Raw genomic sequence first — 26,636 nt, 5'->3', positions numbered from 1 at the left:
GTGTTAACTAACATTTCTTTTACACTAAAGAACAATATTTCACGCTTCAAGGCTTCTTTAAAAAGATTTGTTCTCCCTTTTATATATACTGCCCACCCAATGGAACATCATTTTTCTTACCAGATCAGCCAAATTTGCCCATTGTCTTACATTCCCACTTTCAATTCATACTTCACAGTTAATGTAGGTTGGTCCCTATTTTATGACATAAATCCCATTCCAGCAATTGTCTCTCAGCAGCTTTGGGTAATTTGCCTTCAGCTTTCGTATAAGTTCATTCTCTTTTGCCATATTGGTTCCTAGAAGCAGATTTGGGATAAGTGTGTCCACGACCATTATCAATTACATAGTTAATATTGAGTAATCACACACTGTTTATCCAACTAATGGCTCTTTTTTAAAAAATAGGCACACACTTTATTAATTAACATTCTTTTTGTTGTAAGCAACAGAAGCTGATTGCCTAGTCTATTAGATTAAAAGGAGACTAATTTATTAGAAGGAAAATGGGGTAGTTCAGAGCATGGAAAACAGGATGGAACAATCTTCAATCTTAGGAGTCAGGGCAGATCCCAGAGCCTCAGCAACCTTAGCTCTTGGATCTTCTTTTAGAGCTCTGCCAATACTGTGACTACATTTCTGAGATGCATAGAAACCGTGCCTTGAGAATTTCACCTGCCAACCTCAGAACATGTATCCATAATTCGATCAATAAAATTTGGCAAAGGGCTGGGCACAGGGGCTCATGCCTATAATCCCAGCACTGTGGGAGGATCATTTGAGGTCAGGAGTTAAAGACCAGCCTGGCCAACATGGTGAAACTCTGTCTCTACAAAAAATACAAAAAAATTAGCTGGTCATAGTGGCGTGTGCCTATAATCCCAGCTACTCAGGAGGCTGAGGCGGGAGAATCACCTGAACTTGGGAAGTGGAAGTTGTAGTGAGCAGAGATCGCACCATTGCACTCTAGTCTAAGCAACAGGAGCGAAATTCTGTCTTTATAAAAAAATAAAATGTGGCCAAGGAAAGAGAGTGTCGCTTGGTGGAGACAAAGATTCTGAGGCCTATTCAATTTGGATTGGAGACTTTGACAGAGAAAAGAGCAGTATACTGAATGCACCTATTTGAGTAGCATAAACCAAATCCTTCCTTTCAGTAGCCTTGTAAGTTCCACACTTCAGCTAACCCACACATCCCACTCCATCATCATGGATTCAATATCTTAACCATTGCATTTACTGTATAAAAATAGCAGTGCCCAAATGAAGAGACTTTCTTCTCAAATTGGGAACCAAGAACTAATTGGATCTGGAAAATCCTATTTCTTACTTTGATATTCCTCCCCCAATTAATATAAAAAGAAAGATAGGCTGGGCGCGGTGGCTTATCCCTGTAATCCCAGCACTTTGGGAGGCCAAGATGGGTGGATCACCTGAGGTTGGGAGTTCGAGACCAGCCTGATCCACATGGAGAAACCCCCATCTCTACTAAAAATACAAAATTAGCCAGGCTTGGTGGGACATGCCTATAATCCCAGCTACTTGGGAAGTCTGAGACAGGAGAATCGCTTGAACCTGGGAGGTGGAGGTTGTGGTGAGCCGAGATCTCACCATTGCTCTCCAGCCTGGGCAACAAGAGCAAAACTCCGTCTCAATAAAAAAATTAAATAAATAAAGATAAACACTAACATGTATGAGGTAAGGTCTTAAATCTATGAAACTCTGAAAATCAACTGATATTCTTTTCAGAGTATCCTTTTAGAAAATCAGCTGTTCTCCTAGTAATCAGAAAATTATCTTCATTTGAATAGTAAATATTGTGAATTGAATAAAAATGATGCTAATATGTAAATATTGGTTCCTCATATTTCATTGATGTATTTTAGTGCTTATCCTCTAATTATAAGTATAACATAGGCTGGACATGGTGACTGATCCATGTAATTCCAGCACTTTGGGAGGCTGAGGTGGGTGGATCACCTGAGGTTGGGAGTTCAAGACCAGCCTGGCCAACATGGCTAAATCTCGTCTCTACAAAAAATACAAAAAATTAGCTGTAAGTGATGGCTCACGCTTGTAATCCCAGCTACTTGGGAGACTGAGACAGAAGGATCTCTTGAACCTGGGAGGTAGAGGTTGTAGTGAGCCAAGATCATGCCATTGCACTCCAGCCTGTGCAACAGAGTAAGACCTGTCTAGAGGGAAAAAAAAAATAGGATGATAAATACTGTTCTAAAACATATTAATATTATTATTATACATTAGTAATAATACTTCTCTGTTATGAATATTAGTTAAAAAGTAATTGGAATACTTAAAGGAGCAAAATCAATAAAACACCAACAATTCTATCCCCCAGTGTTGACATCTTTTAACAATGTGGTATACATTCTTTTAGATTTATTATAAAATGACTTTAATGTCTGCAGACCATTCCACTATATGGATGTATTTGAATCTACTTAATAATTTTTTCTCATTGAATATCTAGCTTATTTTCAATTTTCTTATCTGTAACATCATTGCAATGATTTGTTTTATGCAAATTCTGTACATATTCTTTTTCTAATAATTTTTTCCCAGTTTGAAAAAAGTGGAAATTTTTGTTCAGGATACATGGATTTTTAAGTCGCCTCTTAATACACATACCTGTATTTGTTTTCAAAGTTTTTTCTGTATGTATTGTCTCATTTAATTTTCTCAACTGTACTGTGAGGGAGGTAAGTGAGGTATCATTATCCTCTCTCACAAGTGGGAACACTGAGATTACAAGAGTTCTGCCCAGATCATGCAACACTTAAGTAACAAAGCCTGGCATCTTTTTCAGGTCCTTCTTCTCCAATTATTTTTTAAACACAGATGTGCTGCTGTCAGAGTAAAGGTCCATTTCTAATCCTAAAAGAAAAACATAGCATAATAAGAGAGCTACACTTACTGTCTACCTATTCTGTACCAGGCCCTCTGTTAGGCATTTTAGATACATGATCTCATATAATCCTCACAGCAAACTTATGTGATTGGTTTTATTGTCTCCTTTACAGATTACAGAACAGAGGATTAGTAATGTTAAGTAACTCCTTCAAGGACACAGATAAAAGGTGGAGCAAGGATTTCAACTCCAATTCTGAAATGCATACTTTTTCTTATGCTATGCTCCTTAATTAGAAAACGCTAACCAAAATGGATTTTCTTCCTTTAAAACCAATGTCTGAATGAACTTTGCTGTCATTGAGTTTGAGAGAGTGAGAGAGAGGCAGAGAAAGAGAAAGAGAAGGAAACAGAGGGAGAGAGGTGAATGTTGTAGAATAAAAGCAAAGTCAGGGAGAATTTTTTCAAGGTCGAACACAGAATCAGCCAAGGTTAAAAAGGAAAAAACTCTAAGCCCCCCAAATCCTCTGACTGCTTGCACTGGAGACTGAAAGAGAAAAGGAAAGAGAACTGCAGAGAAACTCTATGAGGCACAGGACATGTTGTGCTAATAAATGTTTAACAGCCGGTGTGGAGAGGGTAGTGATTTGTAGTGCTTACCAATCTCCTTGGTGTAAACACTCCTGCAAGGGCTGATTTCAATCTACCATCAAGCTTGTAACACCAAGAAGGGTGATTTTGTATAAACTTTCATGATTGGATTTTCATGAATGCAATTCTGTTGGGTCTTAGAGATGCAGTTCTTGGAATGTGACATTTGTTACAGTGAAAAATTAATAAATAATGCTTGAATCTTTATTTCATAATTTATATCAGGAGATATGTTAAGCACTAGGGAAAGTAAGTTAAGCCAGATACAGCTCTAACCTGAAAAAAAAAAAAAAAAAAAATCTTGCAGGCTAGTAGTGAGAAGGACACGTAAACAATTTAATGTGATATATGAGTAATAAGAGAAGCACAGCCTCAAAATGGTGATGATATATTAACATATTAAAATTATCAGCTCCACTCCAGAAGGCCATCTGATTCTTTTGCACTTTGGTCTATAAATTTTGCCCCATTGTGACATTGCACAATCTATAGTAATCAAGAAAAATACTGTGAATAACCTGCATTGGGTGAATGATCTGCACAAAGATGTCTTATGTCTCAAGCGACGGGGTTTCCTTCAGTCTCCCCACTTCTACTGACAAACATGCAATGTAATGACATTCTCAGTGGCTCTTCCAACTGCATTACATTTGTAGACGAAGACTGAAGCTATTTTTAGATACTTACAAAAATTACCAAGGGAGACGCTTTCATCATTTATTAATATTCAGGATCTTTATTTTTATTTATTAATGAAGTTTAGAAAATGGCTCTTGTACAGCATCAAGTGGCTTTCTTATAAAAATAAAATAGGACTAATCCAGGCTCCAAGCGTCTTTTCCAATCTAGTGTTCCCCTTTGTAATATACAGCTCTTCTCCTGAGAATCACAAAATACAACTACTGTTTTGATGCTTCTGAGCACTAGCAAAGGCAACTGAGTTAAATTCACAAGACTAAGATAATTAGGCAAAGTCTTTTTTTTTTTTTTAAGTATTTCATTTATTTGAAAAAATTTGGGTGTATTTCTCATTTACTGAGGCTGTTCAAGATAGGACTTGATAATAATTTGATAGAAAGGTTTTTTAAGCATTGGGGGTTGAGGGGTTGGGTTAAACTTACTCAGTGTTTCCCAGGCTATACACTGGAAATGAAAAATTTAAGAGATGTGGCACAGAAGAAAGGAATACTATTCAAATAAGTTTGGGAAACACTGTATTTTATCTAGAACTCTAAGAGTTTCACAATATGTTTAGATGTAATCAAGAATCTGAAAAGTTCTTAAGAAACTAGTTTAAATAGGTGGAGCACAGTGGCTCACGCCTGTAATCCCAGCACTTTGGGAGGCCGAGGCGGGCGGATCACGAGGTCAGGAGTTCGACATCAGCCTGGCCAACATGGCAAAAACCCCGTCTCTACTAAAAAATATACAAAAATTAGCCGGGCAGTGGTAGCTGGCGCCTGTAATCCCAGGTACTTGGGAGGCTGAGGCAGGAGAGTAGGTTGAAACCGGAAGGTGGAGGTTACAGTGAGCTGAGATCATGCCACTGCACTCCAGCATGGGCGAAGAGTGAAACCCTGTCAAAAAAGAAAGAAAGAAGGAAAGAAAAAAAGGAAGGAAGGAAGGAAGGAAGGAAGGAAGGAAGGAAGGAAGGAAGGAAGGAAGGAAGGAAGGAAGGAAGGAAGGAAGGAAGGAAGGAAGGAAGGAAAACTGGTTTAAATCAATTAGCTTCAGATTTTCCAAATTGTCTAGTTTCAGAGAACATATAAAATTCAGGGGACTATTAACTTACGACATATTCCTGCATCTCACAAAGCATTAAGTTATGCTAACTATGAACTAGAATATCATTAAGGTTTATTCTAGCATTAATACTTTGTATTCATTAGTTTCACATTCTATTAAGATAATAGTTCAACCAATGTAAAATTACCTATAGCCATAGTAAATTTAAGTGGAATATCAGTCTTTCCTACCTTTTCTTACCTAGTTAGTCCAGCTCATTGTTCAGATCTCAGTGCAATCAATACTTCTTCAGGGGAACATTTTTACTCTGTACAGCCCTTTCAGGACACTTAACATTAATTTGTATCATTATCTGACTAACAAATTTCTCCTAGTTGTAAGTTGAAAATGCCATGATGAAATATAGTTTATTTTGGCTAAAAGTTGTATTTACCATGGCTAACATGATGGCTGTCTGGCATAAAATTTACTTAATAAATATTCGTCAAATGCTCAAAGAATGAAGCATCTCCCAGAAATTTAAGGATACTTCCCTCTCAATGTCTAAGTTCTATCTTGTGCAGAATATGTTAATGATTTAAATCAAGGCTAGAAGACGTGTTTATCAATTTTTTTTTTGTAATTAACACAAAGTTTGGAAAGTGGGTAGGGAATGATGAACGAGGGAGCAAAGCAAGTCTCGTCAGACTGAGTCAATGGGCTGGATCCCTAAATGCAGCCTTTAATAAGGATAAATGGTTGGCCTGCAAAAACCAAACCACATGGAAGAATTCCAGTATGAGGAAGACAAGGCTTTACGGTGTAAGACATTTTCTTCTCAAACAAAACGCACACACATACTAATACACACAGAGAGATAAACTGTCACTGATAGCTCAATATCCATCAAGAGTGAGCTATTACTGATACAAATGCATGTTAACTCAGACTGTGTTAAGAGGTAAAACATCAAGATTTGGGAACTTAGAATTACAGCATAATGCTTCAGAGTGTAGACTCTTGAAGTGGACTTTCAAGATTTGAATTTTATATCTGCTGTTTCCTAGCTACATGACTTTGAGGTAATTACTTAATATTACTGGGTCTAGGTTTCCTCATCTGTAAAATGAGAACCTACCTCAAAGTTGTTATGAAGATTAAAAATAGTTAACAGAGTCAAGCAGCTAATCTCATCTATTCTTATTAGTAATAATAGTAAGATTAGTAGTATCACTGATGCAGGAATTCTGTTTTGAGCTTGCACAGGAGGCTCAGTTAAAGGGAGCATTAGAAGGCAGGATAGTGTATTTGTCAACTATGCATACTCTGGTGTTAAGAGACCTGGATTGGAATCCCTTGTATGCTGCTTACTAGTGTGAATTTAGGTTGCTGAATCTACTTCTGCCCTTACTTCCTTCTTTATTCAGGTTAACTGAAAGAAGTAAACGAGAAGCACCTGAGAATCGCTTAGTTCTGTGTCCATAATAAGTGCCCAAACCCAACAGCAAGTGATAATCTCAAAGGAGAATGACAAGATGATTGAATAAAAGAAGCCAAACCAGAAATGTAAGATAAGACAAAGAACATTGTGCCCAGTATTTTAAAACATTGGAGGGGCAAAGATAAAAGCAGGCTACAACTGAGGTCTTACCAAATAGGAATAAGCTACAGGGAGACACATCTCAAGGTTAGTTTATTAAGAAAACAAAAATTAATAAATAAAAATTTTGAGTAGTCATAGCTACCCCCAAATGGGATAGGAAACGTCAGAAGATATTAAGTTTTTACTACAGAAATTGCTTATGATTACACTGAACAACAATATGTAGGAGTTAAACTACATATTCGAAAGTTCCTTCCAACACTCTGTATCTATAGTTCTGAACATCCCATTAATAGTCACACGTTAATGTCCCTTTGTTCCTAAGTGCTCTGACTCAGTTGATCTTAACATGGAAAGACAGATGGGTGAATAGGAAAGACTAGGGAAACATATTTTCTTTCCTTAAAGCAAATTTCCATTTCACCACCTATTGCTCATAAACACCTGCATACATTTCTGAACATCTCAATACATGGCTGGGATGCTCCTACTCATTAGTGGGTTGGGATACTGATACTGATTCATTGCCACATGAGCACTGTATGTTGTGCTAACTCTATAGAGTATCTTCCGTTCTGGAAGTCTGTGCAAATAACATCAAAATGCCACACTTCTAAGGTGACAGCAGGCAACTATCCTTAAAAATGTTTAATTTTCAAATTAAAAAGAGAAAGAGATTTATCTCTTTTTAATTTGAAAGGGAGATTTCCTTAATGTTGAGGTGAAAGCAGGAAAAACCAAGGAAACAAAATCCAAATGTCAGGACAGGATTTTCCCTTCACGTAGGGTAAAAGACAACATTTAAAGGAAGATTTAAAACATTTAAAGATTCAAAACATGTAAAATAAGTGTGTGGAAGCTGGAAATACTCCTCATGGAAGCTGGTAATACTCCTCATAAGAGTTGACGGAATCATGATAAGTAAAATATAATAGCAATATCAGTTGTCTTCTTAAGGTGCAACAGCCATTATGCTATGCACTTCACCTACATTGTCTTAATTTTTCATCATGCAAGTGTCAGGATTTTCAATATTATTTTAAAGATGAGGAAGCTGAAGTTTGGAGAAGGGAAGTTGCCAAAAATCACAAAGCCCAGATGGAGTTCAACCAGGACTCAAATATCAGTTCCCTCCCTCCCTCCCTCCCTCCCTCCCTCCCTCCCATCCTTCCTTCCTTCCTTCCTTCCTTCCTTCCTTCCTTCCTTCCTTCCTTCCTTCCTTCCTTCCTTCCTTCCTTCCTTCCTTCTTTCCTTCCTTCTTTCCTTCTTCCCCCCATCTCCCTCCTTTCCCTCTTTCCTTCCTTTCTTTCTCGGAGTCTTGCTTGTCACCAAGGCTGGGGTGCAGTTACATAATCTGGGATCAACACAGCCTCTGTCCCCCAGGTTCCAGTGATTCTCCTGCCTCAGCCTCCCAAGTAGCTGGGATCACAGGTGCCCACCACCATGCCCAGCTAATTTTTTTTTTTTTGTATTTTTAGTAGAGATGGGGTTTTGCCATGTTGGCCAGGCTGGTCTTGAACTCCTGACATCAGGTGATTCATCCGTCTTGGCCTCCCAAAGTGCTGGGATTACAGGTGTGAGCCATCGTGCCTGGCTTCCCCCTCAAAATTCTACAATATTCTTATTTTAAATCACTTTCTCCTCTCCATATACCCCCTTGTCTAAAGAACCATGTACGTGTACATACCACCATCATAGCATTTAGGTCTCCTGTGACTTACCATTATTTGGAACACAAACTCCTTTAATAATGAATGCCCCAACCAGATGATGATCATTTTTATGTTCTTCAGGCCTAGGTCAGGCGCAGTGGCTCATGCCTGTAATCTCAGCACTTTGGGAGTCTGAGACAGGCAGATCACCTGAAGTTGGAAGTTCGAGACCAGCCTGATGAAACACTCATCTCTACTAAAAATACAAAAAAAAATTAGCCAGGTGTAGTGGCACACACCTGTAGTCCCACCTGCCTGAGAGGCTGAGGCAGGAGACTCTCTTGAACCCCCAGGAGAGGAGGCTGCAGTGAGGTGAGATCACACCGCTGCACTCCAGCCTGGGTGACAGAGTGACTCCTTCTCAAAAATAAAATAAAATAAAGTAAAATAATTAAAATATGCACATATTCTTTAAGCCTCATCCTTAGAAATAATACTAGTCCATAGACTAGTACATAGAAATAAAATCATCAGTTCTTATAACATATGAATAGTAGCTAATGTTTATCAAGGGGTTAACATGTGTCAGATTCTATTCTAGGCAGTTTTCAAGCACTAATTCATTTAACAGTATAAGAAACCAATGCAGTAGGTATAATTATATCCATTATGCAGAACATTTAAGTACCTTAGATACTCAATTACATGAACATTTCTTTTCTTATCCTTGCAAACTGCTATAATTTTAGTCTAAGTTTTGCTCACCTCTTGCCTTCTGCCTCTTCCAAATCATCATTTACAAGGCTTCCAGAATTATCTCATAAAAGCCAAGGTTACATCAGGTCATTCCCCTGATGGCCCGGTTTTCTGCAAGAAAGAGTCCAAGCTCCTTAGTCTGTCCAGTCAGCCCTTCTTAATCCGACCTCAGCCTGTCTTGCATCTGTGTTTCCACCCTCTTTCATTTACCCTATGCTCTAAATCACCTCTGGAGAGCTCATATCTCTAAGCTAAGTTTAATGATGTTCTTCATCTCAAAACATCCTTTCCTCAACTTGTCTGCTGAAACAAAGCAAATATTCCACTGAAGGCCTGATTACACCTAGGCCAACTGAACATCATCTCCTACCTGGAACGCTGAAATAGTCTTCAGCCTGATTTTTCTACTTCTACTCTTGACCCTGCCCTCCAAGGAAGGTCCCCAAAATAGCCTAGGATAACATTTTTTGAAAAATAAGTCAAACACAATTTACCCATGTAACAAGTCTACACATGTTCACCTGGACCATAAAATAAGAGGAAAGGAACAAAAGACTTCAAATCATGTCACTGTCCAGCTCAGATCTACGACTGGCTTCTCATATACTCAGAATAATATCCATATCCCTTGTTTGCCCTCTAAGACTCTATGTGGTTTGCCTCATGCCTTCCCTTTCACCTCCTCTTCTCTGTGCTTCTTGTTCATTCATGTCAACCATGTGGTTATTCCTGCTATTTGGAGACCACGAGCTCACTCATTACTCATCCATTGTTGCTTTCAACAGTCTTCTACTTATTCTCCAACCTGGACTTTTGGTTAGATCTCTACTTGACGTTATTCACATCAATGCTCAAATATTATGCTTTCAAGATAGGACTTCTCTGGTCTCCTTATTTTGAATGTTCCCTGTTCTTCCACATATTCACTAATTCCACACTGGTTTATCTTTCTTCATAACATTTCTGCCATCTGAAATCATAGTGTATACTAATTTGTATATTTCTTCCTAGGCTGCCTTCGCACTAATAACTTCTAAGCTTTATTCGATTTAAGAATTTGGCCTATTTTGTTCTTTGATTTTTCCTAGCAAATTATACTAGGCTCATCCTAAGTACAAAAAAAAAAAAAAAATGTTAAATGAATGAATGCTCGTCCATGGAATTTTTTTTTCCCTTCACCCTAAGGCAAATTGTGTTTTCCTTATCACTTTTCCTTTCCTCAGTGGATAGGGTTGGCTAATTCATACCCCTCAGTTCATGACAAATGTTTATGATCCATCCTCACAAAGATATTGAGAAGTGAAGCCAGCTGGGCTTCTGGGTCAGGTGGGGACTGGGAGAACTTTTCTGTCTAGCTAAAGGTTTGTAAATGCACCAGTCAGCACTTTGTAAAAATGCACCAGACACCGCTCTGTGTCTGGCTAAAGGTTTGTAAATGCACCAATCAGCACCCTGTAAAAATGGACCAATCAGCACTCTGTAAAATGGACCAATCAGCGCTCTGTAAAATGGACCAATCAGCAGGACATGGGTGGGGCCAATAAGGGAATAAAAGCTGGCCACCCAAGCCAGAAGCAGCAACCTGCCCTGGTCGGCTTAGGGGCTGTGGAAGCTTGGTGGTTTTTTTTTTTTCTCTTTGCAATAAATCTTGCTGCTGCTCACTCTTTGGGTCTGCACTACCTTTATGAGCTGTAACACTCACTGGGAAGGTCTGCGGCTTCACTCGTGAAGTCAGAGAGACCACGAACCCACTGGGAGGAAGAAGCAACTCCAGATGTGGCACCTTTAAGAGCTGTAACACTAACTGCGAAGGTCTGTGGCTTGACTCCTGAAGTCAACAAGACCATGAACCCACCAGAATGAAGAAACTCCAGACACATCTGGACATCATAAGGGACAAACTCCAGACACACCATCTTTAAAAACTATAACACTCACCTCGAGGGTCTGCGGCTTCATTCTTGAAGTCAGCGAGACCAAGAACCCACCAGAAGGAACCAATTCGAGACACAATATGATTCTATGTTATTTATTTTATTCCCATGTGTCCCCATTTCCCTCTCCACATCACAGGCAATACTTCTAATGTGTTTAATGAGTATCCTTTTGTATTAGCATAAAGACATACCTGAGACTGGGTAATTTTTAAAGGAAAGAGGTTTAATTGACCCCCAGTTCCACATGGCTGGAGGGGTCTCACAATCATGGTGGAAGGGGAATGAGGAGTAAAGTCACATCTTACATAGCAGCAGGCAAGAGAACTTGTGTACAGTAACTCCCCTTTATAAAACCATCAGGTCTTATGAGACTCGTTTACTATCACAAGAACAACATGGGGAAAAACCCACCCCCATGAGTCAATTACCTCCTACTGGGTCCTTCCTATGACACATGGGAATTACGGCAGCTAAAATTCGAGATAAGTTTTGGGTGGGGACACAGCTAAACCATATCTGCTTTTCTTTATATGAGTTTTTGAATGTATGTTGTTATTTTGTAGTTAACATATTTTTAATTTGTATAAATGAAAACATTATGATTCTCATTCAATTTGTCCTGTTTTCTGGACCCATCCATGTTTCTATGTGCATATCTAGTATGTAGTGTCTCCTGACTGTTTGGTTCTCCATTGAACAGCTGACACATTTTAACTTGCTTCATTTTCCAAGGAGGTGGTTCCACACTCCTTGCAACCAACCCTACAATGAACACCTTCTACTCATCCCTTTGTGTACATCCATGAAAATTCTTTCTTTTCTTTGTTTTTTTTGTGGAGATGGACTCTCACCCTTTCACCCAGGCTGGAGTGCAGTGACACAATCTCAGCCCACTGAAACCTCCACCTCTTGAATTCAAGCGATTCTCCAGCCTCAGCCTCCCGAATAGCTGGGACTACAGGCATGCACCATTGTGTCCGGCTAATTTATGTATTTTTAGTGGAGACCGGGTTTCACCATGTTGGCCAGGCTAGTCTCGAACTCCTGACCTCAGGGAAGATTTGTGGAATGGGATTATTTCTACACTTAATCTGACTAGGCATAGTTGGAATGGCCTCCAGAATGCCTGTACCTCTATTCTACAATCAGTGGTGTATGGTGGCTTCCTATCCTCATATCCCTGACAACGTTTTCCATTACTGAGCTTTCTAATCACTTTTTCAATGCACTTTCCACATTATGGCACATTATGGTGCACAGTACTTCATGTTATCAGGTCAACATCTGTCATTGCTGTATGCTGTGCCTCCTAAGGGTGGGGTTACACTGTTATTTTTGTATTCCAGTCTAGTCTAGTGCCTGTCACAAAATGTGGACTTAATAGAATGCGTTAAATGAAAGGGCAAGCTATATTTCTTCACTTTAGCTCAGCCCCATCTAAAACATGTATTCACTTTAAAACTGCTGTATGCCAAATGTTGTTTTACATGATACAGATGAATTTTTTTTCTAAATCTTTGAGTAAGTTTTTATTCCCTTCTACATATGAGGAAACTGAGGCTAAGCAAGTTTTAACAACACAGCTGAGGTTGTTCAAGCATGGGGTTTGAATGCAGGTCTGAGTGACTAGAAAGTCAAAGCCCTCCCCCTCATTTTTCTGTTTATGCTGATGGATTCTCATGGTAATAAGATAAATGGATCAAGTAGAATTTGTTTTTATATTTTTGTGTAAGTACTCTATCTCTTCCCTACAAGTAACATGAGATTTTCTCGGTGCCATAAACCAGAACTCGTGAACTCTATGAAATAACAATATCCCACATTCAGGACATGTTTAAAGTCAACACCACTCACAATAATCCTTGCCATTTAGGAATACATTACTTTTTTTTTTTTTTTTCTGGAGAGTTTCTTCTTCAGGAATATCAACACAACTAGCTATTAATCTGGACACAAAATCCTTGCTTATCTACAGAACACTGAGCTAGAGGATTTTTTTAAATGCCTCGTTGAAGTATATCAAATCCATGTATACATGTTAATTTCTTATTTTGCACTGGACACCACTAAATTCTGACTGATGAATAGGGCAAACATAGTCTGTTACTTGAGAACTCATCAAAGGATATGAGCATGCAGAAAAGGTAGAGACAAAACTAATAGAGAAGAAGTGACAGGGCAAAATGTGAAAACATTACAGAGACACTTAACCCAGCCCCAGAGCAAGGGAGACTCCTGGAAATAAATGATGGAGATTAATAGGAGAGGAGACAGGGGTGGAGGAAGAAGAAAAAGTATATTCTAAGAAAAGAGAATGCAGTGTGCAAAAGCCCAGAGAGGAAAAAAAGCCTTGTGTGTGCAAGGAAATAAAGGAAGTTGAACAAAGCTGGAGCACAGATTGTAAAGAGAAGGGGAATCTCTTACAGTTAAGACTGGGCTGAGCAGGGTCCAGGTCACACTGGCCGATTATAAAGTGATTTTAATCTATGTCTGAGAACGGTGGAGACCTATTCAATGGTTAGCAAAGCAAGAAAATGACATGATCAGATTTGTGTTTTGGAAGATTCTCTTGGCGACAGAAAAAATAAGATTAGAAGTAGGAATGGGGATAGGAGTTGATACTGAAGGTAAGAGGACCACTTAAGTGGCTATTGCAGTGATCCAGGGGAGTGATAATGATGGTGTGGAGAAGAACAGACGGCATGGAGCTAACTGAGTAAGACAAACCTAGGGACTGTTTGGACAAACGTGAGGAGAGTCAAGGACCATGCCTAGTGCTCAATATTAATCCCCTCACATGCCATGGAATGTAGATTCTATGTTCGCGGTCTCTGTGATGAGCTTCCTGCAAGGCACTTCAGCTGACTCCTAAAAGAACAAAGCACAGCATATTTCTAGGACAGGAAAGGTAATAAAATTAATTTTTTTCGTCCTCAGCTTTCATTTTAACTTCTTAATGAACCTGAGTCCATGATGTTTGAACTTCTAAGAGTTTGCTTCTGGTTCCTCTTTCCTTCCAACTCAAATCAGTAGAGCAAGTGGTGAGTGAAGGCAATCAACCTTTAGTCAGGATGGTTTAGCAAGACAGTTATTGCAGAGAGTTTCTGTTTTCCTGATCTTGGATCTTTTCTTTGTGGGACCTTCACCAGTACCACCTCAAGACTTCTTTCTCTGACTCATTCTCCCAACAGAAGTTGGAATGAATTATTCGATTGGTGAGTTAGAAAGGAGAAATAGAGTATACATGTGTTAATTGCTAACATTTTCAACATCTTATACCACACTGACTTCTCTAGATGAGGTAGTTCAGATGAGTTCAAAACTCTCTGGAACAAGGGTCCTTTTCAAAGCTTATTTTTATGTAGTCAATTGTACTGTTATTCTTTTCCTATTGTCTTCTATTGACATTTTCTTTTAAATTTCTCTTTCTCTCCTCATTTTCACTTTTGCTCTCTCACCTTTTTGTCTCACTCATGTCTCCTTTAACTGGGTTTTTATTCCTTTGTTTCAACATTAAAAATACCAATTTTTAGTGATTATTTTAAAACAATTTTTTTAATACACACACTCTCTGACCCTCTCCCCACCCCCTCCCATTCTGTCAGAAGAGACCTGAAAGATGGCATATGTATTAATTAACAAGTCTCACTTTGTCATTCTAAATTACTTTGGAACCAGTTAATTTCTAAATAACTATCTAGTTTTGTAAAAATGACTAACTGGGAAATATCCAAACATTCAAGATCTTCCTTCCCAAGCCAATTACACATCTTTTATAGTAATTTTCATTATGTCCATATTTAAACCTACTAATCCTGCCTTGAAGCCAAATCAGCCTGTGGAGAATCTAAGATGTCCTAGAATGTTTCCTGGAATGTCTTTCTATCTTTGTGTTCTTGTGCATCCGTCATTGCTAACAAGAAGAAGCTCAAAACACACTCTTTCCAAGAAGCTGCCCTTGAACTACTTATATATTTATATACTGTGTTGCTCCACTCGTTTTTATTCTATACAAAAACCTCAGTAAACATTTTCTACTTCTTCTAAAATTCTCCCCATATTCACAGTTTTTAAAATCAATCACTCTATCTATCTATCTATCTATCTATCTATCTATCTATCTATCTATCTATCTAATTTATATATCTATTGAGAGTAGAACAAATTATTTCCTTTTTAGAAAACTTACGTCAGGCTCAGGAATCCTTAAGCTTAGGGATGATGTAGGAATGATTGTCTCTCGCCACAGTTCAGGGACGTGTACACGTACTTGCTCTAATAAAGCCTATATTGGTTTTACAACCAATCATATTAGGTTCTTGGCTTTGATTGCGCTGTGTTTGATGCTCACTAACTCAAGAACAGAATTCAATAACCATTTCTCACATTTCTCTTTGGTCTTACTGTTAGACATGATGTCAAATTATAATAAAATATAAATAAAAATACTTTTACATTTGCATCTGGTTAAACTATAATCATTCTACTTCTGTTCCAGTAATGATTTCAACTCTCATTAGTGTCTATACTTTTACAGGTACCATGTACTTTATTTATTTTACATCTTCCTACACAATTCATTTGGCATTCCGTACTCAGTAAGTGGTCAATACGTGCTTGTTAACTGAGTTAGTGAGAAATTGAGTCCTTGGCATCTGCCCTTGCAAAGGAAAAACATTTCCCACCCAGAAAGTGTGAGGATAAGAAGTCTAGAGAGAGAGACTATTTGGAACGTTGGCAACTCACATGTTATCATATTGCTTCAGAGTCCTTGGCACTGTGTTTAGGGAGTGAGGAAGAAGGATGATCCAACCTCTGATCAAGGACAAATGATTTCAGGGATTCCTCAGAGCAGCAAACAGGAAAGTTGATCTAGACAGAAGTTCAATCTCCCAGGAAATCTCAGGCATTGGAAGGTACCCTCATTGTCTGGGCTCTCTAGAGCCACTGACGTGGGAAATTCAAATGTGAGAAGATATAATTTATCTGCCATAGGTGACTATTTCTGCCGCAATTCCCCATGGCTCCCAAACGCATTATTTGTAATTAAAGTAGGGGTGTTTGACATTTTCCATCATTGCAATTTCTGCTACCCTATGACCAAGTAACATGGCACCTCTTGAGCCTTGATGACAGGCTGAGAAAGAAAGATCCCATGGTTTTAGACCACTCAGCCTGCATGGCCTACAAGTAACCATTTGTCATTATCTTCCACCATTTCATTACCTGCACTGCACTGCCACCTCCATGCTTCTGCTCATGGTTTTTCTTCTGTTTGATAGGCCCCGCATCACTACATTTCTCATCTTTTAAGGCCTATTTTTTAAAAACTATTCTTTATGAATCCAGATAGCAGAATGTAATGATTACCAGTGTGAACATGAGAGGTAGACTTCTGGGATTAAAATTCCAGCTCCCCTACTCACTAGCAATATGACCTTAGACAAGTTAGCCTCTCAGCCTCAGTTTTCTGGAAGTACACTATTATGTGCATACTAATTTACCTTCCTCATGGATGTGGTCAGGAATAAATGATTATGTGTGTGTGTCTATATGTAAATTTACACATGTTTATTTCTGTATATGTACACACCCATATACACATACAAACTTAAAATAGTGCCCAACATTTACTAAATCTTAGTAAACTCTGGGTGTTTGCTATTCTCTCTCTTTAATTTCTTACTGTTGGAATCCTTACAGTTGTTGTGTTGTTCTCTCTGTCTCTCTCTCTCTCCCCCCCTCCTTCTCTCTCTCTCTCCTTCCCTGCCTTCTTCTTTCCTTCTCTCTCTCTCTTTTCCTCCCTCTATTTATTTCTCATTTCTCACATACATTAGTTTGCAGTGTAGCCTTGAAGTCTTGGAATTTATAAATATCACCAAGTGGTATTAGTATTAAAACCTCATTCTCAAAACAAGTCTTCAAAGAGGTGACTGGCATGTAAACACAGAGCAGCTGAGGCAATACGTTCACCTTGTGTGCTCTTTCTTTCCTGCTCAGCCTCTTGAGTTGTCTTTGCCCCTACCTGCACTAAAGGAAGATTTGCTTTCTGCTGCCATTTTCTACCACGGGGTGCTAACGTTCTTGCCAAGGGTGACATCCCTACATTTTTCCAAGCCTACCAATCCTTGTGATGCTGACAGAATGTTGGTCCTGTATAACAATGAGTGCAGAGTAGAAAGTGAAAGACAGGGATAGGAGGACAGAGCTTTTCTTTCCAAGTTCTGCATCCAATCTTAGCTCCTGGTATTCTAAGCATTAATGTTTGTGCTCAGGGTAGCTCAAATCCTGGAAACGTCCATCTTTCAATCACTTTCCATGATTTTTTTTTCTTGAATTTCTCTGCCCCTTCCTTTATTTAACTGCTCTTCTCCTCTCCTACTTATAAAATTAAGACCTCTCCTATCCACAAAACAAAATACATGTGAAGAGTAGCTGCTATAGATTTGTGTGTGTGTTTGTATAGATACTGACCACTTGTATCAACCTTATATGTTTTGAATATGTAACAAAGAGAAGGAAATACAAAATACATAGAAATACCACAGAAAATACCAAGCCTTCTTTGACTCTTTAAGAAAAGTGCCAATAGCAAGAATATTTCAAAGGCTTTATGTGTATGTTTGAATGAATAGCTCACATCAAAGCAACGCACATATTAAATATCATTTCATAATTATAACACATCCAGAAGTAGGCAAATTTAATATTGTTTGCTCTTTCATAAGGCAACTGATGATTAAGTGACAGATGAAGTCCCAACAGTGATTAATCGGCAGGGCTAAGATTTGAACCTAAGTTATCTGATCCAAAGTCTAAAATTTACTATCAGACATACTAATTCCCCAGCATAGCAATGGCTGTCATTCTTATAATATCAAAATAATTTCCACCTGCTTTGTAGTTTTATTTGTAACCCATAAACTTGAATTAACATAATATAATTTTGACATAGTATTTTATTCAAAGAAATGTAGTGCAGCAATAACAGATAATTATGCAATTTAAAACATTTCCTGGAGGACCTCAAAGAAGATCAAAGAAAGTAGTCATCCTTCCAGTCTGCAAAGATATTCTTGTTTATTTTCCTTTTACTATTTTACCCCCGTCCTGGGTGAATATAGCCCACTCTGATCCAAATTCATCATAATGCCAGGAAATAATCCTGGAGTTAATACCAGGAAAGGGACTGAAAGAGACAAACTTCACTTTATGGGATGAAACCATGTAAGAAAATGAATGAGGAAAGACAGATTTTTCTTTTGGAGTTAAAAGAAAGGGGATGGTAAGCATTTGCGATTTAATCTCCCACTTAAGCTCCATCAGATATCCCAACAACTTTTTGTGAGACAAGTGTGTCTGGCATGACTATTTTACAGAAAAGAAACCAAGTGTCGAATATAATATTTGGATTATGTGCTTCTACTGCAAAAATGAAAAGACCTGAGTATACACAAATATAGAATGGTAGACGCATACTCCACCACACTTCATTTCCCTGACAGCCTTCAGCACACGCATTTGATGCTCAGTCAATTAAGATCCAAAACATGTAGTGGAGGAAACATATCCTCTGCTTGTTTATCTAAGTTGTGATGTACATAGCCCTGAAATTATAGCTTCATCTTATGACTGTGCCAGCCTCTAATTCCTGGTATTAATCAAAGGCTGGATAAATGACAGGCTGTGGTAGATGGTGAGGGACAGCTCTACTAAGGTCTTGAATTTCTTGAATGAGCTACGCTCAGGATGAATGTGAAGTGGCCTGCCACTCCCTACAGCGCCTTTGGGAGCTCCAATCACAAACTTGACCACAGCCCCTCTACTGCAGTTATTCTCCTGGTTTGTCAGTCACAGCTCTTTCCTCTGGTTTAGATTTGTCATTTCTCACATTCTAGAATTCTAAAGCTAAAAATAAATAAGAACAGGCATCTGACTTCAGGCAGGATTTTGTTTTCAGATAGATTTTGTATGTCCTCTCACCAGGAATAAAGATGCTGCAGCTTCTTAGAACTACTTTCATCTGATACAATTTTTCCCCCATTCCCACTATATTCCAGTCACACAGGTCTCCTTTTGGTGACTTAAACATGTTTACTCGGGGCATTTGCACAAACTCTTCCCTGTTCTTGCAGTATTTTTCCCCAGAACCCTTATACAAGTTACTTATCATTTAACTTTTTGTTTAACTATTACCTCTTCAGAGAGATCTTGCATCTACCTTAGCTCAAAGACCCTGTGTTGTTAGACTGAGGACCGTAAGGAGCAGATGCCAAGACAGAATTAAACATGGCAAGGAATTTATCAGAGGTAGTGCATGTGAGAGAAAATGGGGAAGGAGCTCAGAGAAGCTGAATAACTGTCAAACAGTGGAGTAGTTCTAAGTGTGAATGAAGGAGAAAATGAGGGAACAAAAATTGGGTAAAAGTATCTTAAGACGCTTTGCAACTCTCAGTAAACTTTGGCATGTTCATACATGGGTCCTTGAGCCAAATTTGTATGTTACAGATTTCAAACTTCTTTCAAGAATGACATTATCTTAGACTCCTTCTCAAGCTCAATTGCTGGATGGAAATGGTCCCTAGAAAGTCTGGCCCAGATGCAAATGGGGTGATAGCATAAAGAAGTAGTAACTTCACTCATCTGGAGATCTGAGTGTTATATTCTAATGGCTGCCCCATACCCTTCTCTCCACTTTCTATCTCTATCTTTTCTCTCTGTTTCATTTTCTTCCTGGAACTGTCTGCGATTACATCATTTATTATTTATGCTTTTACAATTGGTCTTCCTTCTGAGGTTGAAAACTCCACGAACGTAGGATCATTATTTACCTTCATACTTAAAACTATGTATCGGATGCCTAGCAAGTGGACAGTAAAACTTACTCAACTTGCTAAATTAACTGAGTCAATAATTGATAAACAGATCATCACTTAACCCATTTATCTTTTAAAAGGTAAACATAAAATATGCTGCTAAATGATCTATGAGTTATTTCTAGAAATCCTCTTTTACTTATTGTGACATGGTAGTTCCACCTCTTAACAGTAGTGTTTGCTCTTTTTCACCTACCTGCCAGTATAACATGAACTCCATAACTCTTTCATTAGCTCTATTCACATATTGTAGCTAAATTCAAATCTCAACTAATACCAGTCAATGAGGCTAGCCTAATGATAAACTTTGGAATAATTGTAACATTTATTAAATACTTACTTCTAAATGAATAGTGTTAAATATTGCTCAATTTTAGCACTTAAATGTGTAGTGGGTACTTTCTAGCCCAGTTAATGATCCAGTTCTTCCATTTTATCCTGAGATTTCACATCCATCCAAACATTTCTAGTGATTTCAAAGATTTACATTACTCACAATTTAGATATTAACAAAGTACTGTTTGTCTCTGTAGATTTCTAAGCCATTTTGGTAGTGCAGAAAGTATATATAGCATACACTTTCTTCTCTGAAGTTCTTTTTAATTATTTCTTTCGTACCGATAAAAACTTTATGAAGTAAGAGGCTAGGACTAGCACTAAGTTCTACATTTGCAAAATGCCTAATTGTTGTAAAATGAATGTCAATGACTCCAAATATATACTGTGCAACTACTATGTGCAACTTTGAATTCCCATCAAAATCTGCCTCCTTCTGTTACACTGTACATATACAATTCTCTTTATGTTGTATGATAATCATCTGAGATAATTCATTTTGGGTTTTGAGACTTTTTCTTAAAAATATCCTCAAAGCTATTTTATTATCCACTTTTCAATTTATTTATGTATATATTTTCTTTAAAAATATAAGGAGATCAATATAATAGTGTGATTATCAGTGTCCTTTGCATTTCTAGCCAGATCATTTTTCCCCAAAAAAACAAATACAATCATGCCACTCACTTCAATGGTCCTCAGTTTTCTTTGCCCTTGGAATAAATTCCAAAGCCGTTATATGCCTTCATCTTGTAGCTATCCCTTACTGCTCTGGTCTTACTTATCTTCATTTATTTCACACCACACAGTGGGTGCTCACCACACTGAATTTCTATTTCATTTCTAGACCTTCCCTCTTAGAACTTTCCCTATCCCTACCTTTTTCCACTGTTTTAGTCAATTTTCTACTTCTATAACAGAGTATCACAGACTGGGCAATTTATTGTTTAAAGAAATATGTCTTACAGTTCTGGGAAATAGGAAGCCTAAGACCATGATGCTGGCATCTGCTTCCATTCTAGTAAGGGCTTCATGCTGCTTTATAACATGGTGGAGGGCCTTATATGAGGAGAGGGCAAGAGTATGAGTGTCAGCTCAGGTCTCTCTTCCTCCTCTTAAAAACAACCAATCAACACGTGAATTTGGGGGTTAAGTTTCCAACACATAAAATTTGGGAAACACATTCAAGTAGTAGCATCCAACCCCTGACCTCCAAAACTCATGTCATTTATACATGCAAAATACAATCATTTCACCCGTAAAGCCCCAAAGTTTTAATTTTCTAGCAATAACAGAATTCCAAAGTTCGGATTCTCACTAGATTGGATATGGGTGAGAGTCAAAGCACAATTTTATCTTGAGGTGAATTCCTTCCAGCTATAAACCTGTGAAATTAAACAAGTTTTCTATTTTCAAAATGCAGTGGTGGGACAGGCATAGGATAGATATTCCCATTCCAAAAAAAAGAGAAATAGGTAAGAAGAAAGGAGTAACAGGCCCCAGTAAGTACGAAACCCAATAGGGAAAACCACATTTGGTCCTAAAGCTGGATAATAATCTCCTTTGACTCCATGTCCTACATTTTGGGCACACTGGTGTGGGGGTTGGGTCCCTAAAGCCTAGAAAAGTGTCACTCCCATGGCTTTCTTGGCCTCAGCCAACACGTCAGTTCTTGTGGGTTGGAGTCAGATGTCTGTGGTTTTTCCAGGCTAGAGCTGCACACTAGTGGTTCCACTGTTCTGGTGTCTCAGAGGTGGCTTTGCCCCCATGGTTTCACTAGACATCACTCTAGTAAGGATTCCCTACAGTGGCCTTGCTCCCATGATTCCAATAGGCATTGCCCTAGTTGGAGCTCTCTGTGGTGGTTATGGCTCTTTCTCCACATTTCCACTTGCCATTGTCCCAGTAGGGCCTCTCTGTAGTAGCTTCAGCCCTGTATCAAGTATCAGCCAGGGCCCCCAGGTTGTTCACAACATTTTTTGAAAGCTAGGTGGAGGAAGCCATGCTCCTATAGCTCTTGCAGTCTGTGAGCCCGCAGACTTAACTCAGATGGATGATGTCGAGACTTGCTGCTGCTTGCACCTTCCAGCACAGCTAGTTGAGCTACATTTGGGGTTGCTTGAGACACAGCTGGGAGGACCAAGGAGCACTGCACCCACCAATGTTGGGAGTGGAGAGTTGAGGCAGCCATGGGCAATAAACTCATAGAGGGCATCCCAGGCCTATTTCCCCAAACCATTCTGTCCTTTGAGAGAGCTCTGGACCTGTCATGGCTGGGGCAGCCTTTAAGATCTCTTAAAAGCCTTCATGGTTTGTTCCTGTTGCCTTGATGATTACTTCAATCAGAGCTAATCATAGCAAATAGTCACTGGGTCATACCCTTGGTTTTCTCTCCTAAACACGCCTTTTCATACTTTACATGGCCAGGCTAAGAGTTCCCCCAAATCTTTCTGCTCTGCTTCCCTTTTATTTATAAATTCCATTTTTAAATCATCTCTTTCTTCTCTTGTTTTACTATAAGTAGTTAAAAGTAGCCATGCAGCAGTCTCAATGCTTTGCTGCTTACATATGTCTTCTGCCAGATATTCCAGCTTGTCAATGTTAGATTCCATCTTTCATAAAGCCCTTGATAATGAACACAGTTCAGCCACGTTTTCTGCCAGTTCAAAACAAAGATGGCTTTTACTCTAGTTTCCAATATATTGTTTCTCAGATACATCTGAGGGGTTAGAATGGCTTTAACTGTCCATATTTTTAGTAGCATTCTGTTTATGACCACTAAAATAAACTCTAGGAACTTCCAGACTCTCCGTAATTCTCTTGCCTCCTGACCACTCACCAGAATCACACTTAATGCTCTGTTAATGGCAACGCAGACTTTTTCTAGACTTCTCCATATTCTTTCAACCTCTGTCCATTACTCGGTTCCTAAGCTTCCACATTTTAAGGTATTTATTATTTGCAACAACCCCACTCCTGGTACCAATTTTCTGTCTTAGTTTATCTTCTGCTGCTATAACAGAATGCCACAGACCAGGTAATTTGTAAAGAAAATGAATATATTTCTTACAGTTCTGGAAGCTAGGAAGTTCAAGAGCATGGTGCAGGCATCCGCTTTACTTCTTGGGAGGGTCCTCTTGCTGCTTCAAAACATAGTAGATGCATCATATGGGGAGAGGGCAAAAGCAAAGGCAGCTCAGATTTCTCTTTCCCTTCATATAAAGCTACCAGTCTCATCATGGGGACCCCACTCTGATAACCTCATGTAATCTGAATTATCTCTCAAATGTCCCACATCCAATCAACATACAATATTTGGGGATTAAATGTCTAACACACTGAATTCTGGGGCACATATAACCTCTATTAATCTGGTGTTATTTCTCTTTAATTTCTTAATCTTGGAACACTTAGAGTTTCTTTTTGTATCTCTCTGTCCCTCCCTCCTTCTCTCTCTCTCTCTCTCTCTCTCTCTCTCTCTCTCTCTCTCTCTCTCTCTCTCTCTCGGACACATATAACCTCCTCAATCTGGTTTGCCCTTGCCAGTGCTTCAGATTCCAGCTTAGAAGTCACTACCTTCAGGAAGCTGACTCTGATCTCTTCTCCATCCAGGTTATACTAGATGCTCATCTCCAGGGCTCCTATAATAATCGTTACTTTCCTATCATTTTGTATTTCACACTATGTTACAGTTAACTGACTGTATGCACAAAAGATTAGTTTTGGTGTAATTCTGGGACTTGCAGAGTGCCTAATAGTAAGCAGACATTTGTCGAAGAAAGAAGAAGGAAGGAAGGAAGGAAGGAAGGAAGGAAGGAAGGAAGGAAGGAAGGAAAAGAGGGAGGGGGAGAGAAAGAGGGAGTGAGGGAGGATGGATGGATGGGAGGGAAAGAGGGAGAAAGAAGGAAGGGCAGAAGGAGGAAAGAGGGAGAAGGGGATGGGGAAAGGAAGGAAGGAAAGAGGGAAGGAGTGGGAAGGAAGAAAAGAGGGGGAAGGAGGAAGGAAGACAACTGACAGTAGTCCTGATATATACCCAACTGGCCTTTAGAGCTGATTCATATTTGAGTGAATCAGAGTCTGCACAAGTTTAGTCTTATTGACCATAATTACTCTGTCAAATAAAGAATATGTAGATTTTATATTGACAATGGGTCATTAGTAATCTATGACAACTTTAAGAAAACTATACTTATGTTTTGAGGAGTGCAGTAGAGAATAACTACCACATACTCACATAAATTATCCCCTAGTGTCCCTTAATTCACTCAATAGAAAAGCCAAGTACTATAGCTAGAAGAAAAAAGCCAGTCCCATCAATGCATTTTCCTATTGATGAATGCAGGGATACAGGGCTGACTTGAGTTATAGGGACAGTTCTTTCATAGTCTCTAACTAATCTATTAAGACAGCTTCAGGTACAAATCAAATTCACCAACCAGAAGAGCACTGAGTTGTGTGTGATTCAGGAATCACATACTTGCTACGGAGCTTTGGGATTCTCATATCCCCTCTCTGGGGCTTGATCATAATACACGCCAGATTAATGAGTTTAACTAAATGATATCTGTAGTCTCTTCTGGCTCTGAAATTCTGTTGTTCTAGGTTTCCAACACCCCACCTACTCTGGGAAGACATCAGTGTCCCTCTATAGCTGATTACTCCCTCCTCCATCATGCATTGTCCTCCCCCCACTGAAGACAATGCATCATCCTGGACCCCCAAAGTGGTATGAGGCAGCCAGACAATCTCATTTACTCACAACCAGTTCCATCATCAGGACCCAGTATATCCAATGATGATTTACCACATGTCGTTAATATGTTTGTTATATTTTGCTGGCGGAATATGAAAGATCATCAGCAAGCCGGCACACAGGGAAAGCATATTGAAATGAGCATTATGGATCTGTCAGGCTGGAGTTTATGGCCTTTCTCAGTACTACACTGTAAGTACAACAAGCCCTGATTGAGTCAGCAGCCTCCTGGGTACTCATTTGCCAAAGTGTGGGGAATTTTAATGCTAACTTTCTCTGCCTGTGTTAGGCAGGCAGAGTTGGGGGGAAGTGGGCAGATTGCCTTGGCTTAGGAGTATTATAAATGGCCCTGCAAGTTCCGCAGATACCAGGAGCAAAGCTTTCAGTGAGTTTGGCCTCTTATCTTCTTATCGTCTTATAGATTTTGGAGATGTCGTGCCCTGGAGTTTTAATACTCAGTTTGCAAATCCTCCTTTTAAAACCAATGCGTTGAATTGCAACGAAAAAGAGGGAGGAAGAAAGAAATATTCACAGAGGACTGACACTGTAAAAAAAACAAAAAAGATGAAGAAAAAAGGAGGAATGAGAATCATTAAAATCCCAGTTACTAAGTATGATGGATGCAAATATCCTCACACCTTTTTTCCTTTACAGTCAAATTCCACGATGGGTTCAGGCTCCCTCACTGGGGAATTGCGTTCTCGGAACAGGACTTTGTAGCTGCCGACACTGTCTAAAGAGATTACACAGCTTTGTAAGTCCAAATTAATGCATTGGGAAAATGAATTTTGGGAACAAATTTTCTGTTTCTTCTTTCTGCAAAGCATAGAAAGCATGAAATGAGGGGAGTGCATTTCTACCTACAGGAAGAGATCTGAATCTGTGATTTAGGGGAGGCTTGGATATTTTTCAGTGGGCAGTTCAAAGAAGTTGCCCTGGCTCAGACTCAGGTGTTATTAGCATTAACAGAGTTATCTCATAGTAACAATGTCAATCCCCACCATTTCTTCTTTCTCAGCAGGAAGGCTTATCCATTAATATTTCGTTGTCTTGTTCTTGAGCAGGCACTTAGTATTCTAGGAGCTGGAATCTATTTTTCATGCCAATGGCATGCAGCTTTGGGTCACCTGGCTAATGCTGGGGCCATTCTACATTCCACAGACAGGGAGCTGTAGTCACTTGACATTCCAGAGGCATTCCAAAACTGCAGGTCATTCATTATGCCAAGGTTAGTTTGTGGGCCTGCAGAGCTCAGAGCCCTGCGTGCTAGCCTGTGTTAGTTACGATTGGAAATTCTGAGGGAGATGTAACTCCACTGGTGGCAGAAGGCCAGTGATGGACAGAAAGAGAAAATAAAAATTAACTTCAAAGAAGTCTTAACTAGCTCTCAGAGAGTATGATGAGGACAATATCTGGGGCACACAAAGTCAAAGATGGGTATTTTTTGAGAGGAGAAAGAAGAGTATACATCTAAATCAGA

The 26,636-nt window shown here is 39.0% G+C and overlaps 1 protein-coding gene across 1 annotated transcript in view; it reads right to left on the bottom strand.

The window, feature by feature from the left end:
• Positions 1-26,375, bottom strand: part of LOC115893883 (tubulin beta chain) — a 115,590-nt gene extending 89,215 nt beyond the window's left edge. Inside the window, 4 exon segments of the mRNA XM_030919176.1 lie at positions 15,381-15,476; positions 16,418-16,507; positions 25,795-25,889; positions 26,309-26,375. Of these exon segments, the coding sequence (XP_030775036.1) occupies positions 15,381-15,476; positions 16,418-16,507; positions 25,795-25,889; positions 26,309-26,375 (348 nt within the window).
• Positions 26,376-26,636: the final 261 nt, after the last annotated feature.

Source organism: Rhinopithecus roxellana, chromosome 16 (genome assembly GCF_007565055.1).
Source record: "Rhinopithecus roxellana isolate Shanxi Qingling chromosome 16, ASM756505v1, whole genome shotgun sequence".
NCBI classification, from domain to species: Eukaryota; Metazoa; Chordata; class Mammalia; order Primates; family Cercopithecidae; genus Rhinopithecus; species Rhinopithecus roxellana.
The sequence above is the reverse complement of the archived record's forward strand: the minus strand, read 5'-3'. Positions and strand labels throughout refer to the sequence as shown.